At 54.7% G+C, this 23,322-nt stretch overlaps 3 protein-coding genes across 4 annotated transcripts in view; all 3 read left to right on the top strand.

Annotated features, from left to right (window-relative positions):
* Window positions 1-2,488: 2,488 nt before the first annotated feature.
* LOC308530738 (zinc finger and SCAN domain-containing protein 5C-like) lies at window positions 2,489-6,240 on the top strand (the record flags this gene model as incomplete). Its single annotated transcript, XM_081107421.1, has 4 exons — window positions 2,489-2,872; window positions 3,192-3,404; window positions 4,255-4,414; window positions 5,369-6,240. The coding sequence occupies 4 exons, from the start codon at window positions 2,489-2,491 to the stop codon at window positions 6,238-6,240; spliced, it is 1,629 nt and encodes a 542-aa protein (XP_080963547.1).
* A 5,657-nt stretch (window positions 6,241-11,897) lies between these two features.
* LOC308530516 (HLA class I histocompatibility antigen, alpha chain G-like) overlaps window positions 11,898-23,322 on the top strand; it is a 44,378-nt gene continuing 32,953 nt past the window's right edge. Inside the window, exons 1-6 of the mRNA XM_081107224.1 lie at window positions 11,898-11,986; window positions 12,103-12,387; window positions 12,683-12,958; window positions 13,550-13,825; window positions 13,949-14,132; window positions 14,280-14,589. Coding sequence (XP_080963350.1) covers window positions 11,914-11,986; window positions 12,103-12,387; window positions 12,683-12,958; window positions 13,550-13,825; window positions 13,949-14,091 — 1,053 coding nt within the window. The 5' untranslated portion in view covers window positions 11,898-11,913 and the 3' untranslated portion in view covers window positions 14,092-14,132; window positions 14,280-14,589. Of the gene's footprint in view, window positions 11,987-12,102; window positions 12,388-12,682; window positions 12,959-13,549; window positions 13,826-13,948; window positions 14,133-14,279 lie in introns of the transcript that reaches the window.
* Window positions 20,229-23,322, top strand: part of LOC308530523 (class I histocompatibility antigen, Gogo-B*0102 alpha chain-like) — a gene marked incomplete at both ends in the record, with an annotated part of 55,133 nt that continues 52,039 nt past the window's right edge. Inside the window, 7 exons of one of the 2 annotated variants that reach the window (XM_081107233.1) lie at window positions 20,229-20,301; window positions 20,418-20,702; window positions 21,186-21,461; window positions 22,056-22,331; window positions 22,455-22,559; window positions 22,991-23,023; window positions 23,159-23,206. In XM_081107233.1, the coding sequence (XP_080963359.1) occupies window positions 20,229-20,301; window positions 20,418-20,702; window positions 21,186-21,461; window positions 22,056-22,331; window positions 22,455-22,559; window positions 22,991-23,023; window positions 23,159-23,196 (1,086 nt within the window). Of the gene's footprint in view, window positions 20,302-20,417; window positions 20,703-21,185; window positions 21,462-22,055; window positions 22,332-22,454; window positions 22,560-22,858; window positions 22,924-22,990; window positions 23,024-23,158; window positions 23,207-23,322 lie in introns of those variants that run through there. The other variant, XM_081107234.1, reaches the window with a different exon arrangement.

Here is a 23,322-nt window from a genome sequence, read left to right as displayed (position 1 = left end):
TGGGTCCTTCAAATACTTCAGACGCGTGCTAAGCAGCTCATAGGCCGACATGGCCCATGGGGCCGCAGGCGTTTCTCTCCTGGGAACCGTGTGTGAGCGGATTATGAAAAATGGATCAACCCTGGTCTCTAACCAATCACACGGCAGGGAGGGAACTGGAAGTAATGCCCGGAGCGGGTATATAAACTGGCGGGTGCCAGCGCCTGGCACAGAGTTCGCCAGTCCGGGCTGCAGGAGCTGCGGGTGCGGGGGCTGCGGAGGCGGTGAGTGGGGCGAGGGCATCCGAGGCCTGGGGTTGGGAAGTGAGTTTTTACCATAAGACAATATCTGTTGGAGCTTAATTCTCTTAGGATTCTTTTGTGCTGTCTCTTGTCTGCAACAAAGTAGAAATGTTGGGGGGAAATTATAGCTTGATATTTACAACATATTAAATCCCATGGAATTCCAGGTTGTAAATATTTGTTTTCTGTATTTTCCTACAGACTCATGACCAAATAGTGATTATAATTAACCAATGGAATTTCTGTATCTTATACTTTTTTAATTGATGGTTTTGAAAGAGAGAGAGAGAGATTTGTTGTTTCACTTAGCATTGCATTCATTGGTTGACTCTTGTCTGTGCCCTGACCAGGCATGGAATCTGCAAATTTGACCTAGGAGAAAGACACACTAACCAACTGAGCTGTCTTGAGGAGAAGCAATAAAGGCTGATGTTATTGTTGTTTTGGTTTTTTTTAAATAAATCTTTATTGTTCAGATTATTACATTTGTTCCCCTTTTTTCCCCCCATAACTCCCCTCCTTGCAGTTCCCGCCCCACCCTCCGCCCTCACTCCCCACCCACTGTCCTCATCCATAGATGCACGAGTTTTGTCCAGTCTCTTCCCGCATCCCCCAAACCCCTTTCCCCCCCCACGAATAGTCAGTCCATTCCCTTTCTATGTCCCTGATTCTATTATGATCACCAGATTATTTATTCACTTGATTCTTAGATTCGCTTGTTGATAGATGCATGTTTGTTGTTCATAATTTGTATCTTTACCTTTTTCTTCTTCTTCCTCTTCTTAAAGGATACCTTTCAGCATTTCATATAATACTGGTTTGGTGGTGATGAACTCCTTTAGCTTTTCCTTATCTGTGAAGCTCTTTATCTGACCTTCACTTCTGAATGATAGCATTGCTGGATAAAGTAATCTTGGTTGTAGGTTCTTGGTATTCATCACCTTGAGTATTTCTTGCCATTCCCTTCTGGCCTGCAAAGTTTCTGTTGAGAAATCAGCTGACAGTCGTATGGGTATTCCCTAATAGGTAACTGAGTTTCTTTCTCTTGTTGCTTTTAATATTTTCTCTTTGTCTCTTGCTCTTGGCATTTTAATGATGATGTGTCTTGGTGTGGTCCTCTTTGGATTCCTTTTGTTTGGGGTTCTCTCCGCTTCCTGGACCTGTAAGTCTCTTTCTCTCACCAGGTGGGGGAAGTTTTCTGTCATGATTTCTTCAAATAGGTTTTCAATATCTTGCTCTCTCTCATCTTCGGGCACCCCTATAATTCGGATGTTGGTACGCTTGAAGCTGTCCCAGAGGCTCCTTACACTATCTTCGTATTTTCGTATTCTTTTTTCATTTTACTTTTCCAGTTGGATGTTTTTTGCTTCTTCTCATTTCAAATCTTTGACTTGATTCTTGCGCTCCTCTGGTCTGCTGTTGGGTGTCTGTATAATATTCTTTATTTCAGTCAGTGTATGCTTAATTTCTAGTTGGTTCTTTATCACACCATCGAGGGTCTCATTAGATTTCTTGAGGATCTCACTACATTTATCGGCGGCTTCTAGACAGTTCTTGAGAGACCTTAAAAGTGTGCTTCTGAACTCTATATCCTCCATGGACAATTTTGTCCTGTTTCTTTGTCTCCACATTTTTTATGCTTTCTTGGTGCACCCCCTAGTGGTCTTTGTGCGCAGTCTTGTTGTAGTTAAGCCTTGATTGTTGTCGGCAATAGTGGGGGTGATTTGACCTCCATGCTAACTGGCTATGAGAGTCAAGGCTGATGTTATTGTTGAAATAGATTTTGGAGTTCGGCCAGTGTGGCTCAGTTGTTGAGTGTCGACCAATGAACCAACAGATCACTGGATTGTTTCCTGGTCAGGCACATGCCCAGCTTTCAGGCTCAGTCCCCTTTGGGGGGCCAGCAGGTGTCAACTAATTGATGTTTCCTTCTCTCTCTCTCCTCTTCATTCATCTCTCTCCAATCAATAAAATGAAATATTGTTTAAGAGAAGAATACTATGGGTTAACTTCCAGGGTATTCAATATGGGACCAGTGAGGGGTGTTTAGCATTGGGTGGGTCACGAGGTGAAACCCATCTCATTCTCTCCTCTCTTCCCCCCAGAACTGACGTCCTGTTACCAAGTCCATACCTTCTGTCGATCTCCATCAGGAGCTGGCTCAGGCCGGGATTGCTCCAGTCCCATTGGAGACATACTCAGGGAATATGGCTACAGACCAGGCATTTTCCAATGGTCATGGGCACCCACAGGGCAGCCTGGGCTGGGCGCTGCCACCTGCCAGACGACCCCAGGGAAACCTCACTGAAGGACAGCACTGGGACTCTGAGAGGGCGCACGTGCTCTTCAGAGCCTTCCAACACCCAGAGGACGCGGACCCCCTCCAGAGCGTGCACACAATGTCTGCGCTCCTCCATCGCTGGCTGAGGCCCGATGTGCTCACCAAGAAGCAGATCTTGGATAAGCTTCTGCTGGAGAAGTTCATGACCTGCATGCCCCTGGAGCTGCAGGCCTTGTTGAAGGAGAGGCATGTGCAGAGCTGCGAGGAACTGAAGGTCTTGCTGAGAAATAAGGAGAAACCCAGGAAATGGGTGAGTGGGACCCTCATGATGGGCAGGGGGTCGGTAAATGTACACAGAGGCATTCTTTAATTTTCTGTGTTTTATTTTTTAAATATATTTTTGTTGATTTCAGAGAGGGAGGGAGGGAGATAGAAACATCAATGATTAGAAAGAATCATTGAATGGCACTTCCTGCATGACTCAGTGGTGTGCCCTGGACTGGAATAAAATAGTGACCTCCCTGTTCATAGGCTGATGCTCGACCACTGAAAGTATGAGTGTTGAGTAGGACACATGCTGGGAGTATGATATATCCGGGGTCTTATCTTGTTTAATTTTCTCCCCACAGAAGGTCATCACCTTGCAAGAGCAGAAGTATCTTCTGGAGAATTCCTATGTCCAGATGGCCAATGAGGAAGTCGGTGACACAGACTATGTGTTGGACTTGTCCATGAAGTCCCCATCCCCCATCAGTCAGACGGGGGTACATCCTGACAACAGCCAGGAGGTCAACGGAGAGCCGGGGAACCAGCCAGGAACCAGTGACATGGTGTGGGGACAGGTGAGTGTGTGATGCCCTGATCTGTGGGGACAGGTGGGAGCTGGTACAAGGGGACTCAGTGACCGTAGCTGCTACAGCATTTGGGACATTTGACACAGGATAGAAAGGGACCCATGAATGCATCCTGCGGATGCATTGCGCCCATGGGCATTTCTGAACCAATGTGGTCCACAGGCCAATAAAAATCTCATTTTCCTCTAGGCATTATCAGTCGTGAGGAGTGGGGAGAGCGGGGTCCAGAATCGCTTTGCCTCCATTGTTAGAGGCAGCGAGCAGTTGAGATGACCAGGAGAGGCAGCTTAGAGAATGAAGACTATACACTGTTGCCTTGGCCTGTGTTGATTAGCGGTTGGAGCATCAGACCCAGGGCTGCAGGGCTGTGGGTTTGATTCCCAGCCAAGGGCACATACTTGAGTTGCAGGTTCCATTCCCTGCCCAGTTGGGGTGATTGCAGGAGTCAACCAGTCAATGTGTCTCTCATATTTATGTCTCTGTCTGTCTCTCCTTTTCTCTCTCTCTCTTTCTCTCGGTCTACTTTCTCTATACCACCCTTCCTTGCTATCTCAAACTCAATGGAAAAATATCCTGGGGTGAGAATTAACAACAACAACAAGAGTAAGGAGTGTAATGTATGGGCTTGACTGAAGGTGTGGTGGGTACACATAAGGACAGACTTGGGAGTATAGGTGATGGGATTGGCCCCAAGGAAGTCTAGGCAGAGCCACAAAACTGTGCTGTTAGGTAAGCTGGGGTCTCAGGTCAGGGAGATGGACAGGACGGGGGAAGGAGGGACGGAGCATCCCACCCTGGTCTCAGACACGTTTAACCCCCCTTGGTTACCCACTGTCAGGGGCAGAAAGTCTTCCTTCCGGAGACGATTCCCACGAAAAGTGATCTGGAGGGTGTGAGACCCATGGAGAATTTGGTGACTTTAGAGAAAGATGTGATGGAAGACAGGGAAGAGGCAGCAGTAGTCACATCTCTAGAGCCTCCGCTTCCCAGCAGTCCTGGTGAGTATGGAAACTGGGCTTGTAGAGCAATGATTATTGTGTCATAAATCAGCAAGCGAGATACAAGACGCCTTAATGAGCCAATTGGTTAGGAGCCTTTATTACATGCAGGCTCAGAGCAGAATATCTCTGTCAAATTCAGAGAAAACAAAGGAAAGAATATTCCTCTTTATATCCTTCTAGGTCTTTGTGTAAGTTATTTTTGCAGACACCTTGTTACCTTGAGTACGAATCATATCTAACAAACACCTTGCATGGAAATATTATCAGTATCAGCTTCTCAGCCCCTCAGGTTCCATAGCTAGTTTGCCAGGTCAGACAGTTAAGTTTATCTTTTCTATTTTTTAAGCTAAAAAACAAAGTTAATTTATAGAATAACACACCTTCTGAACATGGCAGAGTTGACTTACAGAACAAGGGACTCTCTGAAAATAGCAGAGCATTTCAAACAGCCGTTCCCCAAAATATAGATTACTGTGCTTCATTATTGATTCCCCCTCTGCTGGGTCCCCTCCTGGGCATCCAGCGTGGCCATCTATTGGGGACGGTTGTCTCTCAATGCCAAGCCTCCTCCATCACAGACTCCCTGATGCCCAAAGGTCTAAATTCTTGGGTTTGTTCCTGGATAGGAATGTTTTTCAACCTACATCGGCTTTGGTTCACAGGCGTTTGGTAGGGTTAAAAGTGCCCTTTTAATAAAAAATATATACTTATATTTATTTTTAGAGAGAGTGGAGGGGAGATGGAGAGAGATAGAAACATGGATGATAGGGAAAATCATTGATTGGCTGCCTTCTGCCTGGCATCCACTGGAGGTCGAGCCCCACAACCCGGGCATGTGCCCTGACAGGGAGTGGAGGTGGCGACCTCTTGGTTCCTGGGTGGATGCTCAGTTCACAAGCTGAGTTGAAAGTGCTCTTTGATTAATGTTGTGTGTTGAATGCTTTCTTTCAGGAGAATCGGTGAAGGCAGAGGGGGAGCAGAACCCTCCGGAAGGAATTGGCCTGCAGCGTGTGGATGTCGGTGATGTACCTTCCACCCACGTTCCGGAGACACAGGCTTTGAGTCAGCGTCCAAAGAGAAGAGATTCCGGGAATCCAGGAGGTGCCACCAAAAGAAAAAGGGGCAACACTCCCACCCCCCAAGAGGAGCCTCAAGAAGGAACCGTGTCGTGGGATAGAGGAGAAATCACCAGATGGCACAGGTGCCATTCAGTGGGTGTGTCAAGCACCGTGGAGCCTACTGGTCACCCTGTTGGCAAGGAATCCAGGAGGAAGATACGCTACGAGTGTGAAGACTGCAGCAAGAGGTTCAGCTACAGATCACAGTTAGAACTTCACGTGAGGACACACACAGGAGAGAGACCCTTCCAGTGCCTTGACTGTCCCAAGAGGTTCACTCAGGTCTCGCACCTCCACGTCCACCAGCGGATCCACACGGGGGAGAAGCCGTTCTGCTGTACAGTCTGCAAGAAGAGGTTCATTCAGGCCTCGGACCTCCGTGTCCACCAGCGGATCCACACGGGGGAGAAGCCGTTCTGCTGTACAGTCTGCGAGAAGAGGTTCACTCACGAGGCCACGCTGCGTGGCCACCAGCGGGTCCACACCCAGGAGAAGCCTTACCAGTGCGCCGTCTGCCAGAAAAGGTTCAGCCAACGCGGGAACCTCAACATCCACATGCGCACCCACTCGGGCCTGAAACCCTACCCGTGTCCCCATTGCCACCTGGCCTTCCGCCAACAGGGGACATTTAAACGCCACCAAAGGACACATGTCAACGAGGTGCCCCAGGGGCTCCAGGTCCCTTCTGACCAAGAAGGAAATTAACTGGTCTCTCCCCTGTGTGTGTCCTCTGGTGAAGGTCTGAGATTTGTAACTGAAACTTTTGCTTCAAAAATGGTCTATGAGCACTTAGACAGACGGGATTCTATGAGTTAGAATTGTGGTTCTTGATTATTACTCATGTTTCCTGTTGGCCCCATACTCTGTCAGTCTTGCTGTTTGTTTCAATAAATATTTCACGATTCAACCCTTATCCCTTGTTTGTCCTCTGTTGTCCTTTATTTCGTTGCAGAATAGGGACGTCCCAGGAGAGTGGCCAGATGCCCTACAGAATACCCAAGGGCCATGTGGACCTCAGATACACCACATTTTTTATTTTCTAAAAATATATAAATATTTGTATGGATTTCGGAGGGGAAGGCAGAAGGAAGAGAGAGATGGACACATCAATGATGAGACAATTATGCCCTGATCGGTTTTGCTCAGTGGATAGAGCGTCGGCCTGTGGACTGAAGGATCCAAGTTCGCTTCCAGTCAAGGCCATGTCTCTTGGTTGCTGGCACATCCCCAGGAGGGGGCGTGCAGGAGGCAGCTGATTGGTATTTCTCTCTCATTGATGTTTCTCACTCTCTATCCCTCTCCCTTCCTCTCTGTAAAAAAACAATAAAATATATTTTTTTTAAAAAATAAAAATAAATTACATTTTTAAAAAATGATGAGAGAATCATGGATTGGTTGCCTCCTGCACGCCCCCTACTGGAAATGCAGCCAGAAACCCGCACATGTGTTCTTGAATGGTATTGAACCTGGGACCTTTCAGTCCTCAGGCCAACGCTCTATCCACTGAGCCAAACCAGCCAGAACCACAGCATTTTTTAGATGTGTGTGTTCTGAATTATTCCTTTATCTGACATTCGCATTTCACTGAGCATCGTGGTGAGAGAGAGAGAGAGAGAGAGAGAGAGAGAGAGAGAGAGAGATTGGTTGCTCCCTGTAGGCACCTGAACCAAGGATTGAATCTTTTGCTGCACAAGCTGTGCTAAACCAAGGGAGACTCTCCAGTACCCGGGCTTGGTGGCCACACCCAGAGATAAGGGTTTGCCTGGTGTGGGGTGTGGCTCCCCATGGGCTTCTCCTGTATGTCTGACTCGGCTGGTTCAGGGCTCTGGTTGCCCAGTGTGGTAACCACGCTGGCTGCTCTGTGGTAACTCCAGGTCTGCAAAGTCTCTGCAATCAGTGAGTCCACTTCAGTGACTGGAACACCCACCTGGATGCCCAGCCCACACGGGATGGACTCTGCTGTGTGTCCGGAAGGTCTGCTCGTCACCACCCTGGGCCCCGCACCTGGACATTGTCCTGGGGGGAGAGTCAGGACTCAGGAGGAGGGTGAGTGGGTTCTGTGTGACAAACAATTCAGTCACTCCTGCCTCTCCAGCCATGGCCCCCGACCACATGCATCCACACATCTGGGCTACTTGTTGGCAATGAAAACCTATTAAAACAGCCCTGTTGGGGGGCTATGTGGTTAGACCCTCAAACCGAAGTGTCCCTGGTTTAGGAACCAGTCAAAGGCACTTACCTCGGTTGTAGGTATAATCCCCACTCCAGTTGGGGCACAGTGCGGAGGCAACCAATCCATGTGTCTCTCACATGTCAATGATTCTCTCTCTCCCTCTCTCTCCTTTCCTCCCTGAAATCAATAAAAATATGTCTTAAAGAGTAAAAATCAACGGAAAATATATCCTCTGGTGAGGATTTGAAAAAAAAATTAAAAATAAAACCTCCGGAAGCAGAAACTCGGGGCATGGGTCCACTGCGCTGGTGCCCTGAGCCCCCCAGGTGGTGGTACTACTGTGATTCTTCAACCACAGCCGGTCCTCCCTGGTTCCCACACCCGGATCACCTGGGGCTCCATTTGGGGTTTGTTTTGAAATGATTACAGCGTCACAGGAAGTGGCGACACTAGCCCAGGGAGGTCTCGTGTATTAAAAAAATAAATGCCTGCAAGCCGCTCGAGGTGGGTGTATTAAAGCATCAGGAAGGGGACAGGATGGTGGGCCTGCTCCCCTGTTTCCTCCGTTCCGGCTCTTTTCAGATCCACCGTGACTCTGGTCCCGACACAATCAGCGTCTCTCCATCCAACTCTCTCTGGAACTCTGTTTTGTTTCTCTTGTTAATCCTCACCCAAGGTTATTTTTCCCATTGGTTTTTGAGAGAGTGAGGAATGGAGGAAAGGAGAGAGAGAGAGAGAGAGAGAGAGAGAGAGAGAGAGAGAGAGAGAGAAAGAAGATGGGGAGAGAAAGAGAGAGTGAGAACAATTAATTAGTTCTTGGATAAGCTTCTGCTGGACAAGTTTATGACCTGCGTGCCCCTGGAGCTATTAATAGCAGTTAGACCTTCACCAGGGGGACACACCCAGGAGAGAGACCCTTCCAGTGCCTTGTGTGTCCCAAGGGGTCCATTGTGGCCTCGGACCTCCACGTCCACCAGCGGATCCACACGGGGGAGAAGCCGTTCGGCTGTAAAGTCTGCAAGAAGAGGTTCACCCACGAGTCAACGCTGCGTGGAAAATCTCCACTGTCAACACCACTGTCCAGGACAGGTGCCCGAGGTGGGTACTAACCATCACACCTGCTCATAGAAAAGGAACAGGCCTGGGGTGGGGGCGGTGACTGTCCTGAGGTCACACAAGAATGAGTCCTGAGCTGGGATTTGAACCCAAGTCAGGTGCCCTGGGCATGCCACCAGCGGGTCCACACCCAGGAGAAGCCGGACCAGTGCGACGTGTGCCACAAAAGTTCGGTACCAGAGGAACCTCAACGTCCAGATTCTCAGCCAAGAGCCAGCTCATTAGCACCCCACAGGCACCTGTCACTCAGGAGAAGCCCAGGGTCTCAGGAGCTCAGGGCCAGGAGCCAGGAGCAGAGACCAGACCTTGTGTCTTATCTCAGGGCAGAAATCTGGAGAGGAGGGTGGTTCCAGGAGGGGACATGGAACTGGGGTGGGTCATCCCATTGGGCAGGACAGGTGCTGCCTCCCCCCATGTCTGAGCTGTTTCTGCTGGCTCTGCTGGGCTGGGTGGGGCATGTGCTGGGGGTGTCCCAGGGCGGGATTCCCAGCAATTCTGAGCTTCCTGCACCTCTCCGTGTCCTAGAGTCCCCGACAGTGAGGGACCCGAGCACGGGGTTCCCTGTGGAATCTGAGCCAAGCCTGGGGTGAGGGGGCCAGTGAGCAGCTCAGCCATGTGCATAGGGTCTGCTCCTTTCCTCAGCCTGACGGAGGTGTAGGCCTCGGTGTGGGTGCAATTGGACAACTGATGAAATTGATGGGCAGACGTTGGGTTGTAACTTCAAACTTCTGGCAAAATAAAATAAGATCCGTACACACACACACACACACACACAAACACACACACAGATATTTACTGAGAATCTTAGTCTGTGGTGTTATGGCATCTATACTAATAAAGGAGTAATATGCTAACTAGACCAGACATCTTCCAGACGTTCTTCTGGACAAAGCCATGGTGGCAGGGGCCAAGGCAGAGGCAGTTAGGGTGATCAGGCCAGCAAAGGAGAGCATTTAGGCTTGACCAGTCTGGCAGGGTGGGGCAGTTAGGGGCAATCAGGTCATCAGGGGAGTGCAGTTGGGGGTGACCAGGTTGGCTTGGGAAGGCAGCTGGGGGCAATCAGGCCAGCAGGCAGAGGTGGTTAGGGGTGATCAGGCAGGCAGGAAGGCAGAGGCGTTTAGGGGCAGTCAGGCAGGCAGGCAGGGGAGCAGTTAGGGGCATCAGGCAGGCAGGCAGAGTAGTTAGGGGAGGTCAGGCAGGCAGGCAGGGGAGCAGTTAGGGGCATCAGGCAGGCAGGCAGAGTAGTTAGGGGTGATCAGGCAGGCAGGTAGGTGAGCGGTTAGGAGCCAGCATTCCTGGATTGTGAGAGGGATGTCCCCCAAGGGGTCCCAGATAGGCGAGGGTGCAGGCCAGGCAGACGGACCCCCCCTTCCCCCGTTCACAAATTTCATACACCGGGCCTCCAGTTATGATATAAGAACGATGTGTGTTTCTTCCTGAAATCTCGCAGGGGGTGCCTTTTTCTCTGTCTCCCTGGGAGGTGGGGGCTCTGCTCTCTGTGTGTCTCCTGTACTGTGAGTGTGAGTGTTGCTTTGTGTACATGAGGCAGGAAAGGAAGAGAGAGAAATCCCTAGAGAAACTGTGTCCTTTGGTCAAGTCTCAGAAGTAGTTTGACTGGGCAACATGCCGAGTCTGTTCTTCCCACTGGACATTGTGATGTTTTATCCTCTCATCCCAGGTCACCACAGACAATCCAACAAGGAAACCAGTCACATCTCCCATCACCATGGCCTCTGGTCCTCCTATGAGCTCTGTGTGAGGACTCACATGTCCCAGCCATATGAGCACAGTGAGCATGAAGGGCACATGGTGCTCACAGCACCCCTGACCTCTGCTCTGTAGTAACGTCCATGTTCCCCTCTCCCAGGAGGAAGCAGAGGCAGAGAGTGGGAAGCAACATCCCCAGGTGGCACTGAGCTCACTCCTCAGTGACCTTGACACCAGGTCGGAGCTGTGTGGTCCAGAGGCTGGTGCTCCCAACCCCTGCCCTGTGCTCCTCCCCATGGTCCTGTCACCATCCTGTGTCACAGATGAGGGAACGGGGTCCTGAGAACTCAAGGCCGGGGGTGCCAGTGACCTGAGTCCGGGAGAGGGGAGGTGAGAGGAGGAACAGACCTGGAGATGCAGGAGCTGAGGGTGATGGGGACTCACTGTCTCCTTCCCGTGCCGCCTGCACTGCAGTTTCATCAGCTGCACGCACTGCTCCTGAAGGGAAAGGACATTTGGTGACTCTCGGATTTTTAAAAAACTGGAGTCTCCCTGCTTGTACTTGGTCATGGCGTCAGGGGCCTATTGGGGCATGAAGACCCTGCCTCCGATGGACGTTACTCACTGAACCCGCCCATGTCCATCTTAGGGCTGCATCTGAGGGACCCTTGTTATCTATAATAATAAAAGCATAATATGCTAATAACAGACCTCGCCCTGGACAGCCAAAGGAAGGCAGGCAGAGTGGTTAGGGCAAAGAGATAGGCAGGCAGAGTGGTTAGGGGTGATCAGGCAGGCAGGTAAGTGGTGAGGGGTGATCAGGCAGGCAGGTACGTGGTGAAGGGTGATCAGGTAGGCAGGCGAGTGGTTAGGAGCCAGAGGTCCCAGATTGCGAGAGGGATCCCTGATCACGAGAGGGTGCAGGTGGGCTGATGGACCGCCCTTTCTGTGCACAGATTTTGTGCACCAGGCCTATCGTTTACTCATAAAAGCTCCCACAGCTTTGATAGGATGCCTGGCATATTCTGGGAGAAGTGGAGCTCAGAGCACCAGCCAGATGCTCCTTCAGGGAGACAGTGGGCAGAGAGCGCCCCCTGCAGGAGGAGGGGCAGGGCCCAGGCCCAGGCCCAGGCCTGGCTCTCAGGTCTCTGCCCCAGGGAGGAGTCTGGAGCAGAGCAGCTCAGTGTTGGGGACTTCCCTTCTCCCTGGGGTTTCCCTTCTCCATCTCACATCCCTGTTGACTCCTCAGTCCCGGATACTCATGACGATGCCTCACTGCTCACTCCCATTGGGTGTCTGGTTTCAAGAGAAGCCAATCCGCCTTCCATGATATAACCTCTCAGCTGACCCGCCCGGACTCAGATGGTCCCAGGACACCAAGGATGCGGGTCCTGAGCTCCCCCACCCTCCTCCTGTTGCTCTCGGGGGCCCTGGGCCTGACCCCCAGCTGGGCCGGTGAGTGCGGGGACAAGGGGGAGCTGTGCGGGGAGGAGCGAGGGGACCCGGCGGGGGCTCGGGGCCCCAGGAAGGTGAGTGTCCAGCCCCGGCCCTGCCCCCCGTCCGCCCCCCAGGCCCCCACTCGCTGAGGTATTTCAGCACCAGCGTGTCCCGGCCCGGCCGCGGGGAGCCCCGCTTCCTCTCCGTCGGCTACGTGGACGACACGCAGTTTGTGCGGTTCGACAGCGACGCCCCGAATCCGAGGATGGAGCCGCGGGCGCCGTGGATGCAGCAGCCGTGGGTGGAGCGGGAGGACCCGGGGTATTGGGACCGGCACACGCAGATGGCCAAGGGCCACGCACAGCTTTTCCGAGTTTATCTGCAGACCGCCCTCGGCTACTACAACCAGAGCGAGGACGGTGAGCCGGGCGCCCGGCCCTGTCACCCCGTCCCCACCCCCCCCACGGACAGGCCGGGGTCGCCCCGAGGGTCCGGGTCCGAGCGTCACCCCGAGGCGGCGGGACCGGACCAGCCCCCACCCGGGAGGAGCCCGCGGGGATTTTGACCGGATGTCACTTTCAGTTTTAGATTCAGTCCCCGCGGGGCGGGCGGGGCGGGGCTATTGTAGAGGGCGGGGCGGGGCTGGCCGCGGGGCGGGGCTGACGGCGGGGCGGGGCTAACCTCGGGGCGGGGCTGACCGCGGGGCGGGGTCAGGGTCTCACTCCATCCAGTGGATTAGTGCCTGCGACGTGGGGCCCGACGGGCGCCTCCTCCGCGGATACGATGCTTATGCCTACGACGGCAGGGACTACCTCGCCCTGAACGAGGACCTGACCTCCTGGACCGCGGCCGACACGGTGGCTCAGATCACCCAGCGCCAGTTGGAGGCGGCGGGTGCCACAGAGCTTACCAGGCGCTACCTGGAGGGGGAGTGTGTGAAATGGCTCCTCTTGTACCTGGAAAAAGGGAAGGAGGCCCTGCAGCGCGCAGGTACCAGGGGCCCTGGGGCCGCCCCCTCTCCCCGGGGCTGGGGCTCCTACAAAGAGACAGGACAGGGGGTCAGTGTCAGACACCCTTCATTGGGGTCAGTAGGGAGTCTCCCTGGATGTCAGGTCAGGTACCAGAGAGAACTCCCTCCTCTCAGGGACAGTTAGGGGGGCAGGCTCTCCTGGGGTGCTGGGAGACCACCCTGAAATAGCCCATCAGCGGTTCCCATGGGCCCTGCAGGGGCTCTGGGACCCTCGGGGACCATCTCTCTCAAGCCTTGTGCGCTGCCCACACCCACTGAGTCTGAGGCCTGACCCCAGCTTTTCGGAGACATGGGGTTTCCACCCAGGTCCGGACCACAAATCCCTTTTCTCCCCCAGCGACCTACCTCCTGCCCTGGATTGTGTCTCTCCGATTCTAGAACTTTCTAAAGGCCAGGAGAACCTTCCAGGTTCTTCTGTCCAGGCTGGTGTGTGGGCTGTGTGCTCCCTCCCCCACCCCAGGTGGCTGTCCACTCTCAAGATGGTCACATGGGTGCTGCTGGAGGGTCCCATGGCAGATGCAAAGTTCCTGCATTTTCTCCCCTCCCCTCAGACCCTCCAAAGGCACACGTGACCCGCCACCTTGTCTCTGACCGTGAGGTCACCCTGAGGTGCTGGGCGCTGGGCTTCTACCCTGCGAACATCAGCCTGACCTGGCAGCGTGACGGGGAGGACCAGACCCAGGACATGGAGCTGGTGGAGACCAGGCCTGCGGGGGACGGCACCTTCCAGAAGTGGGCGGCCGTGGGGGTGCCCCCTGGAGAGGAGCAGAGATACACGTGCCATGTGCAGCACGAGGGGCTGCCCCAGCCCCTGACCCTGAGATGGGGTGAGGAGGGGCCGTGGGCACAGAGCCTCTTCTCAGGGCAGCAGGGGCCCTGGGGGACCTCAGTGGGGTCGGGGCTGAGGCCTGGGGTCAGGGCCCTCACCCTCCCTTCCCTTCTCCCCCCAGAGCCACCTTCTCACACCTTCATCATCATCATGGGCATCGCTGGGGGCCTGGTTCTGCTGGGAGCTCTGGCTGGAGCTGTGATATGGGGGAGGAGGCGCTCAGGTGGGCAGGGGTGGTGTCTGACTGTGCACTCTAGGCAGTGACAGCGCCCAGGGCTCCGATGTGTCTCTCTCAGCTTCTAAAGGTGAGACCTGCCGTGGGGAGGGGTGGGCAGAGGGGAGGACTGGGTGGTGGGGAGTCTGTGGGACACTGTGAGCATGAAGTGGGCTCTGAGAATGTCACCAGTTACAGCCACTGACCTGAATGTGTTCATGATGCTTGTCCTCCACAGCGTGAGGCAGCTGCCTTTTGGGACTGAGTGATGGAAGATGTGTTCATGCTCCCACTTCCTGACTCAAGAACCTCTGATGGGGGCTGGCCCCGCCCTGCTCCCCACAACTTCTGGTCCAGCAGAGTCGGGGCGGGGCCCTCACTATCGCTGTCTTTACTTCCTCATATTCTGAGTGGCAACCTGTTCCTTCCACATTGAAATGAGGTTGGGGATGTGACTTTGTTCATTTCTTGCCATGAAGGGTTGGAGGGTAAATTAAATGAGAAGATTGTAAATTTTGAGGGTAAATAAATATAAACACCAGGAACCTTCCAGAGCCCATGTGTTTGCTGTGCTGAGCTGTCCCAGGTGTGGACAGGAGATGTTTAGAAGACCGAGTGTGGTCGGGGCCTGTGCTCAGGTGGTGCTCAGTGCATCGTGGGCTTTGACGTGGCCACTCCTCGGCGGGGTCACCTCTCTGCTCCTCTGACCGTGTCCCTCAGTAGAACCTTGTCCCACCAGGACCTGTGGTCGCTGGAACTCAGACATCACTTGTACCTGTCCTAATGCAGCACATCTCCAGGACCCTGGACAGCGAGTTCTTCCTGGAGTTGGTCAGCCTGAGCTCAGGCCTGGATGGGGCCCCAGCACCCACCATCTGGGTGTTTGTTGTTTCCTTGTTTTGTTGGGGTTTTTTTAGATATTATGCCTGTTACTGTTTTCATGTGTGAGTTATGGTCTCATTTTCTCGGTGTCCCCCATCTGACAGTAACAGTGTACATGTTACCCATCATTGTCCCACAGGACTAGGGGTCCCCGCACACAGGACTCTGTGGTTGGAGAGATGCATTTTCAGGCTCCTCCTGCTCTTGCCTCTTTCTAGGGCCTGAACGTTCCAACCCTCTGATCAGCTTGGTCTTTCTGGGGACCAGCCCCCACCCTGAAGCCCAGAAGACCCTCAGCCAAGAGCCATCTCATCAGCGTTCCAAAGACACTTGTCACTCAGGAGATGCCCAGGGTTTTAGGAGCTCAGTGCTAGGAGCCAGGGCCAAAGACCAGGCACTTTCTCTCATCCCACAGGTCTCTGCCAACCAACCTATTAATAACCAAAGGGTCCCAATAGTTATAGATGCTAGCACCTTACTAGAGCCCACTCACTCATGAACAATGTGTCCAGTCCATCCTCCTATTGAGGATGGTTACATGGTCCATACACTTATGAACATTGACCAACAAATTTAGTCAGAGGAGAAATTCAAGTTCATCCACACTGTGATATTCCTGCACACCTCCCAGGATAGCAAAAATGAAAGAGTCAGACAAAGTCAATTGTTAGTAGGAATTTGGACTCATTGTATCTCCCATAACTACCTAGTGGTAGAGTAAGTTGTTTCAAATACTTTGAAAATGGTTAGGCCAAACCGGTTTGGCTCAGTGGATAGAGCATCGGCCTGAGGACTGAAAGGTCCCAGGTTCGATTCCAGTCAATGGCATGTGCCTTGGTTGCAGGCATATCCCCAGTAGGAGGTGTGTAGGAGACAGCTGGTCGATGTTTCTCTCTCATCGATGTTTCTGGCTCTCTATCCCTCTCCCTTCCTCTCTGTAAAAAATCAATAAAATATATTTTTTTTAAAAAAAAAGAAAATGGGCCAGAATCGGTTTGGCTCAGTGGATAGAGCGTCGGACTGCGGACTGAAAGGTCCCAGGTTCGATTCCAGTCAAGGGCATGTACCTTGGTTGCGGGCACATCCCCAGTAGGGGGCGTGCAGGAGACAGCTGATCGATGTTTCTCTCTCATCGATGTTTCTGGCTCTCTATCCCTCTCTCCCTTCCTCTCTGTAAAAAATCAATAAAATGTATTTAAAAAAAAAAAAAGAAAGAAAGAAAATGGTTTGGCAGCTCTCACTACCCAATCATTTGCTCACCCAATGCCCCAGCATTTCCGCTCCTGGTTGTATCCCCAATAGACACTCACATAAATGTGTGCAAAAACATATGAGGAACTTATTCATAGCTGCACAGTTTGCAAAATCTGCATAAAAGACAAATGTACATGCGCAGTAGAGGAGGAGTGTGGTGTGTTCATAGGACAGAACCCTGTAGCCATGAGAGTGAATATGCTAAAATCACAAGAGCCACGGGGAGGAGAATGGGACATAATGTGGAGACAGAGCCAGGTACAGGGAGGAGGCCACTGTAGCATTCCATCCCTCAAAAGCTGATGGAACTCACCTGTGGTGTAGCAATCTAGTCAGGGGTGAGTCAGGATGGGGGCAGTGTGTGACCAAATAGAATTGAAGAGGGGCCGCTGAAGTTCAGCCTGCGCCCATCCTGGTGTCAGCCTGACATTGGGAACAGGAGAGCCTTGAGGAAGGTGCCCACTTGGGAATGGTGTGTGATTGTGCAATGAATGGAGTGGGAGGAACATGACACAGCCTTAGCTTTCAGTTCAGCCCAGACCACAGCTTTGACACAGAACGTAGACCCGTCCACAGGGAACAGACACCTTTTCCTGCCCGCTGTTCAGGAATGTTCTATGGGTGTTGTTCCCACCTTCACCCTGTGAAAATACACTGTATACATAGGATTTGTTCACGTCTCTCTGGGCATGTGATCCCTCATCTTTTCATGTATATTTAAAATTCTATCTTTGTAATTTCACCCAATTTCCTATTTGTTCTGGTTCTTTCTCAATTTTAGATTCTGAGGGTATCTCTCTGTCTGTCCTAATTCTTACTTTCCCTGAATCCTGTCTGTATGTCAAGAATAATTCTTTCCAGGGTAAAACCTCAAAACAGAAGCAGAAGCAGAAGTGGAGAAAGAAGAGGAAGAGGAACAGGAAGAAAAAGAAGAAGAAGAGGAAGAAGAAAAAGGAGGAGGAGGAGGAGGAGGAGGAGGAGGAGGAGGAGGAGGAGGAGGAGAAATAATAATATAGCAGTTGTGTAATGAGTCACCAAAGAGCAGGACTGTGTGGGTGACTAAGGAAGCACATCATAGTCTCCTGTGGGGTCGTGTAGACATTAGGGACTCCCCGGATTCTGAGCGGGTTAGCACAGCTCACCTGGGACGGTCTCCATGCTTAACATGCCTGGGGCCCCCGTAGGAAGGACTGTGGCATTTCCCTCAGGAGAGAGACCAGCCTCCTGCCCCAGTGGAGAGGCTCCGCCTGCGCCCATCCTGGTGTCAGCCTGACGTTGGGACCAGGGGAGCCCTGAGGACGGTGCCCACTTGGGAATGGTGTGTGATTGTGCAATGAATGGAGGAGGGGGAACGTGATGCAGCCTTGGCTTTCAGTTCAGCCCAGAGAACAGCTTTGATTCGGAACTTAAACCCACTCACAGGGAACAGACACCTTTTCCGGCCCGTAGTTCAGCTGCTCATGTGGACCAGGAGGACAGCCCTCAGGAAGGAAGGTCTAGATGTACAAGACGTAGGAGATTGTCCCACAGGCCTGGGGCTGGCTTCCTACAAACTCGCTGGGGGCGCAGGAATCCAAGGGGCTGGCTTCCCACACAGTGGGATCCGTGACAGAATGCCCTCTGCTGGTCAGGACGGGAAGGAGTCCGGCAGCTCACTCAGTGACTCACCCTCAGGCCCACTCAGGAGTGTCGGGAACTCCCCTTCTCCCCGGGGTTTCCCTTCTCTATTGGACAATTTAATGGCCAAGTTACCAATAATCACCGCAGTGGCTGGGAGAGAACTGAGTGGGGATAAAGTCACTCCTCTTTGGAGATGTCCTACACTCTCCATGCAGACAGTGTCCCCTATGCCTCAGGTGACATGATAATGGCATCTCTGTGGGAACATAAGGTCCAGGAACCCTGTCCCTATAACTATAGGCTCAGGGCCCCCGGCTCGCCCTCAATGACACATCCCTGCCCAGAGCTCGAGAGCAAAGACCAGTCAGGTGAGGTCTCCTTATGTCCAAACTCAGGGCAGAAATCAGGAGAGGAGGGTGGTTCCAGGAGGGGGCATAGAACTGGAGTGGGTCCTCCCATGGGGCAGAACAGGCGCTGTCCACCCCCCACCCCCGTATCTAAGCTGCTTCTGCTGGGTCTGCTGAGCTGGGGGGGGGGGGGGACGTGGGCGTGGGCTGGAGGGTGTCCCAGGGCGGGATTCCATCCAATGCTGGGCTTCCTTCACCTTTCTGTGTCCTAGAGTCCCCAACAGTGAGGGACCAGAGCATGGTGCTCCTTTTGGGATCTGAGCCCAGGGTAGGACAGCCAGGGCCACTGAGCTGCTCAGCCATGTGCAGAAGGGTCTGCTTATCTTCTCAGACCTGACTGAGCTTGAGGCTTAGGTGTGAAAACAATAGTAAAATTGATGTGTAGAATTAGGGTGATTACTTTAAAATTCTGACATAAAATAAGGTCCATTCACACACACACACGCACAGACAGATATTCACCCAGAATCTTCATCTGTGGTATAATAACATGATATAAAGACCACTTTAAAATATATGTTTCATTTATTTTTAAAGAGAGCAGAAGAAGAGGGGGAGAGAGATAGAAACATTGATAAGACACATCTGCTGCCTACGTAACGCACCCCACTGGGGACTGAGCTGCAACCCAGGCATGTGCCTGACTGGGAATGGAACTGGCCATCCCTTGGTGCATGGGTGGATGTCCAACCACTGAGCCACACTGGCCCGGTGATGTCAGGACCATGTGTGTTTCCTCCTGAAATCCTGACTTGGGCTGCAATTGTCTCCGGATCCCTGGGAAATTGGGGGCTCATTTCTCTCTGTGTTTTCTATTGTGTGGGTGTGGAAGTTGCTTTGTGCATGTGAGGCAGCAAAGGGAGAGAGAAGAATTGCGGGAGGGATCATCTCTCTTTGTCAAATAGTTTGCCTGGTGCAACCTGCCGGGCTTGTTCTTCCCATTGGACATTGTGATGTTTTATCCTCTCATCCCAGGTCGCCACAGACAATCCAACAAGGAAACCAGTCACATCTCCCACCACCGTGGCCTCTGCTCCTCCTATGAGCTCTGTGTGAGGGCTCACATGTCCCAGCCGTGTGAGCACAGTGAGCATGAAGAGCACATGTGCTCACAGCACCCCTGACCTCTGCTCTGTAGTAACGTCCACTTTCCTCTCCTCCAGGAGGAAACAGAGGCAGAGAGTGGGAAGCAACATCCCCAGGTGGCACTGAGCTCACTCCTCAGTGACCTTGACACCAGATCAGAGCTGGGTGGTCCAGAGGTCTGATTTCCACCCCCTGCCCTGGGCTCCTCCCCACGGTCCTGTCACCATCCTGTGTCACAGATGAGGGAACGGGGTCCTGAGAACTCAATGCTGGGGGTGCCAGTGTCCTGAGCCCGGGAGGAGGGAGGTGAGAGGAGGAACAGACCTGGAGATGCAGGAGCTGAGGGTGATGGGGACTCACTGTCCCCTTCCTGTGCCGCCTGCACTGCAGTTTCATAAGCTGCACCCACTGCTCCTGAAGGGAAAGGACATTTGGTGACTCTGGGATTTTTAAAAAACTGGCATCTCCCTGCTTGTACTTGGTCATGGCGTCAGGGGCCCATAGGGGCATGAAGACCCTGCCTCTGATGTACAGTACTCACTGAGCCCTCCCATGTCCACCTTAGGGCTGCATCTGAGGGACCCTTGTGATTCACTCATAGAAGCTCCCACAGCTTTGATGGGCCGCCTCCATGTTGTGGGCAAAGTTGAGCTCAGAGCACCAGCCTGATGCTCCTTCAGGGAGACAGTGGTCAGAGCGCCCCCTGCAGGAGGAGGGGCGGGGGCTCAGCCCCAGGGAGGGGCCTGGAGCAGAGCAGCTCAGTGTTGGGGACTCCCCTTCTCCCTGGGGTTTCCCTTCTCCATCTCACATCCCTGTTGAGTCCTCCTTCCCGGATACTCTTGATGCAGCCTCATCGCTCACTCCCATTGGCTGTCGACTTCCAGGTTATAAAACCTCCAGGGACCCACTGTGACTCAGATGGTCCCGGGAGACCAAGGATGCAGGTCCTGAGGCCCCCCACCCTCCTCCTGCTGCTCTCGGGGGCGCTGGTCCTGACCCCCAGCTGGGCCGGTGAGTGCGGGGTCGGAGGGGGCGGCGGTGCGGGGAGCAGCGAGGGGACCCGGCGGGGGCGCGGGGCCGGGAAGGCGCGTGTCCAGCCCCGGCCCTGCCCCCCGTCCGGCCCCCAGGCTCCCACTCCCTGAGGTATTTCCACACCATCGTGTCCCGGCCCGGCCGCGGGGAGCCCCGGTTCGTCTCCGTCGGCTACGTGGACGACACGCAGTTCGTGCGGTTCGACAGCGACGCCCCGAATCCGAGGGCGGAGCCGCGGGCGCCGTGGATGCAGCAGCCGTGGGTGGAGCGGGAGGACCCGGGGTATTGGGACCGGAGCACGAGGAACAGCAAGGGCGTCGCACAGATTTTCCGAGGGAACCTGGAGACCGCCCTCGGCTACTACAACCAGAGCGAGGACGGTGAGCCGCGCGCCGGGCCCGTCACGACCCCCCTCCTCACGGACGGGCCGGGGTCGCCCCGAGGGTCCGGGTCCGAGCGTCACCCCGAGGCGGCGGGACCCGCCCGGCCCCCACCCGGGAGCAGCCCGCGGGCACTTTGACCCGATTTCACTTTCAGTTTTAGATTCAGTCCCCGCGGGGCAGGCGGGGCGGGGCTGACCGCGGGGCGGGGCTGGCCGCGGGGCGGGGCGGGGCGGGGCTGACCGCGGGGCGGGGCTGACCGCGGGGCGGGGCTGACCGCGGGGCGGGGCTGGCCGCGGGGCGGGGCTGACCGCGGGTCCGGGCTGACCGCGGGGCGGGCGGGGCGGGGCTGACGGCGGGGCTGACCGCTGGGCCGGGTGACGGCTGGGCGGGGCTGACCGCGGGGCGGGGCTGACCGCGGGGCGGGGCTGACGGAGGGGCGGGGCTGGCCGCGGGGCGGGGCTGACGGCGGGATGGGGTCAGGGTCTCACACCTTCCAGAGGATGTATGGCTGCGACCTGGGACCCGACGGGCGCCTCCTCCGCGGGTTCAGACAATACGCCTACGACGGCGCCGACTACATCGCCCTGAACGAGGACCTGACCTCCTGGACCGCGGCCGACAAGGCGGCTCAGATCACGCGGCGCAAGTGGGAGGCGGCCGGTGAGGCAGAGCGTTACAGGAGCTACCTGGAGGGAACCTGCATTCCATGGCTCCTCCGTTACCTGGACAAAGGGAAGGAGACCCTGCAGCGCGCAGGTACCAGGGGCCCTGGGGCCGCCCCCTCTCCCCGGGGCTGGGGCTCCTACAAGGAGACAGGACAGGGGGTCAGTGTCAGATGCCCCTCCTTGGGTTCAGGGAGGGAGCCCCGTGGATGTCCAGGTCAGGTACCAGAGGGGCCCGCCCTCCTCTCAGGGACATTTAGGGGTACAGGCTCTCCTGGGGTGCAAGGAGACCCCCCTGAAATAGCCCATCAGCGGTTCCCATGGGCCCTGCTGTGGCTCTGGGACACATGGGGACCTTCTCTCTCAGGCCTTGTGCGCTGCCCACACCCACTGTGTCTGAGGCCTGACCCCAGCTTTTCTGAGTCACGTGGCCTCCACCCAGGACAGAATCACGAATCCCATTTCTCTCCTCAGAGACCTGCCTCTTTCCCTGGCCTGTGTCACTCTGATTTTAGAACTTTCTAAAGACTAGGAGGTCCTCTCCGGTGCCTCTGTCCAGGCTGGTGTGTGGGCTGTGTGCTCCCTCCCCCACCCCAGGTGTCTGTCCACTCTCAGGATGGTCACATGGGCGCTGCTGGAGTGTCCCATCGCAGATGCAAAATTCCTGTATTTTCTCCCCTCCCCTCAGACCCCCCAAAGGCTCACGTGACCCACCACCCCATCTCTGACCGTGAGGTCACCCTGAGGTGCTGGGCACTGGGCTTCTACCCTGCGGACATCAGCCTGACCTGGCATCGTGATGGGGAGGACCAGACGCAGGACATGGAGCTGGTGGAGACCAGGCCTGCCGGGGACGGCACCTTCCAGAAGTGGGCGGCCATGGGGGTGCCCCCTGGACAGGAGCAGAGATATACGTGCCATGTGCAGCACGAGGGGCTGCCCGAGCCCCTGACCCTGAGATGGGGTGAGGAGGGGCCGTGGGCACAGAGCCTCTTCTCAGGGCAGCAGGGGCTCTGGGGGACCTCAGTGGGGTTGGGGCTGAGGTCTGGGGTCAGGGCCCTCACCCTCCCTTCCCTTCTCCCCTCAGAGCCGCATTCTCAGACCTTCATCTTCATCATCATGGGCATCGCTGGGGGCCAGGTTCTGCTGGGAGCTCTGGCTGGAGCTGTGATGTGGGGGAGGAGGCGCTCAGGTGGGCAGGGGTGGGGTCTGCGTGTCTGTCCCACTGGGGGTTCAAGCCCAGGTAGACGTGTGTCCCGCCTCCTTCATGGGAAGCACCATAGCCACGCGTGTGATGGCCGGTGTGGGGCTCTGTGCTCACACTTACTCTGTAGTGAGGCCCGTGGGAAAATGAGGGACCCACTTACCACCTGATGATCCTGGTGGTGGGGACCTCGTTCTCAGCAGCCCCAGGTCAGAGGGCAGGTCCCTGCAGAGCACAGACCTCCAGGAGGGAGGTGGGTCCAGTCCCCTCACATGCACTTCCCTCAGGTTTCCTGGTCCTGCCCTGGGTCTATACACAGGGTTCTGGAAACATCTCTCGGGCCGAGGACTAGGGCTTCCTTTAGGACCTCATGGCCCTGCCCCCTCCCTGGTCTCTCACAGGATGTTTTCTTCCCGCAGGTGGGAAAGCAGAGAGCTATGCTCAGGCTGCCAGTGAGTATGGTGGGGTGACCCCTGAGTCCCTGTGACAGTGCAGATGGGAGCCATAGAGGACGCTCCCCATAGTTCCTCCTTAGTCTCCTGCCCTGGGGCTCTGACCCTCTCCTGGTGTGCCCCCCCGCCCCCCAGGCAGTGACAGCGCCCAGGGCTCTGATGTGTCTCTCTAGGCTTCTAAAGGTGAGACCCTGCCTTGGGGAGGGGTAGGCAGAGGGAGGACTGGGTGGTGGGGAGTCTGTGGGACACTGTGAGCATGAAGTGGACTCTGAGAATGTCACCAGTTACAGCCACTGACC

The sequence above is a fragment of the Myotis nattereri genome (assembly GCF_964212035.1).
Source record: "Myotis nattereri genome assembly, chromosome: 15".
Taxonomy (NCBI): domain Eukaryota; kingdom Metazoa; phylum Chordata; class Mammalia; order Chiroptera; family Vespertilionidae; genus Myotis; species Myotis nattereri.
Note: the sequence above shows the minus strand (reverse complement) of the source record. Positions and strands in the feature narration are given on the sequence as shown.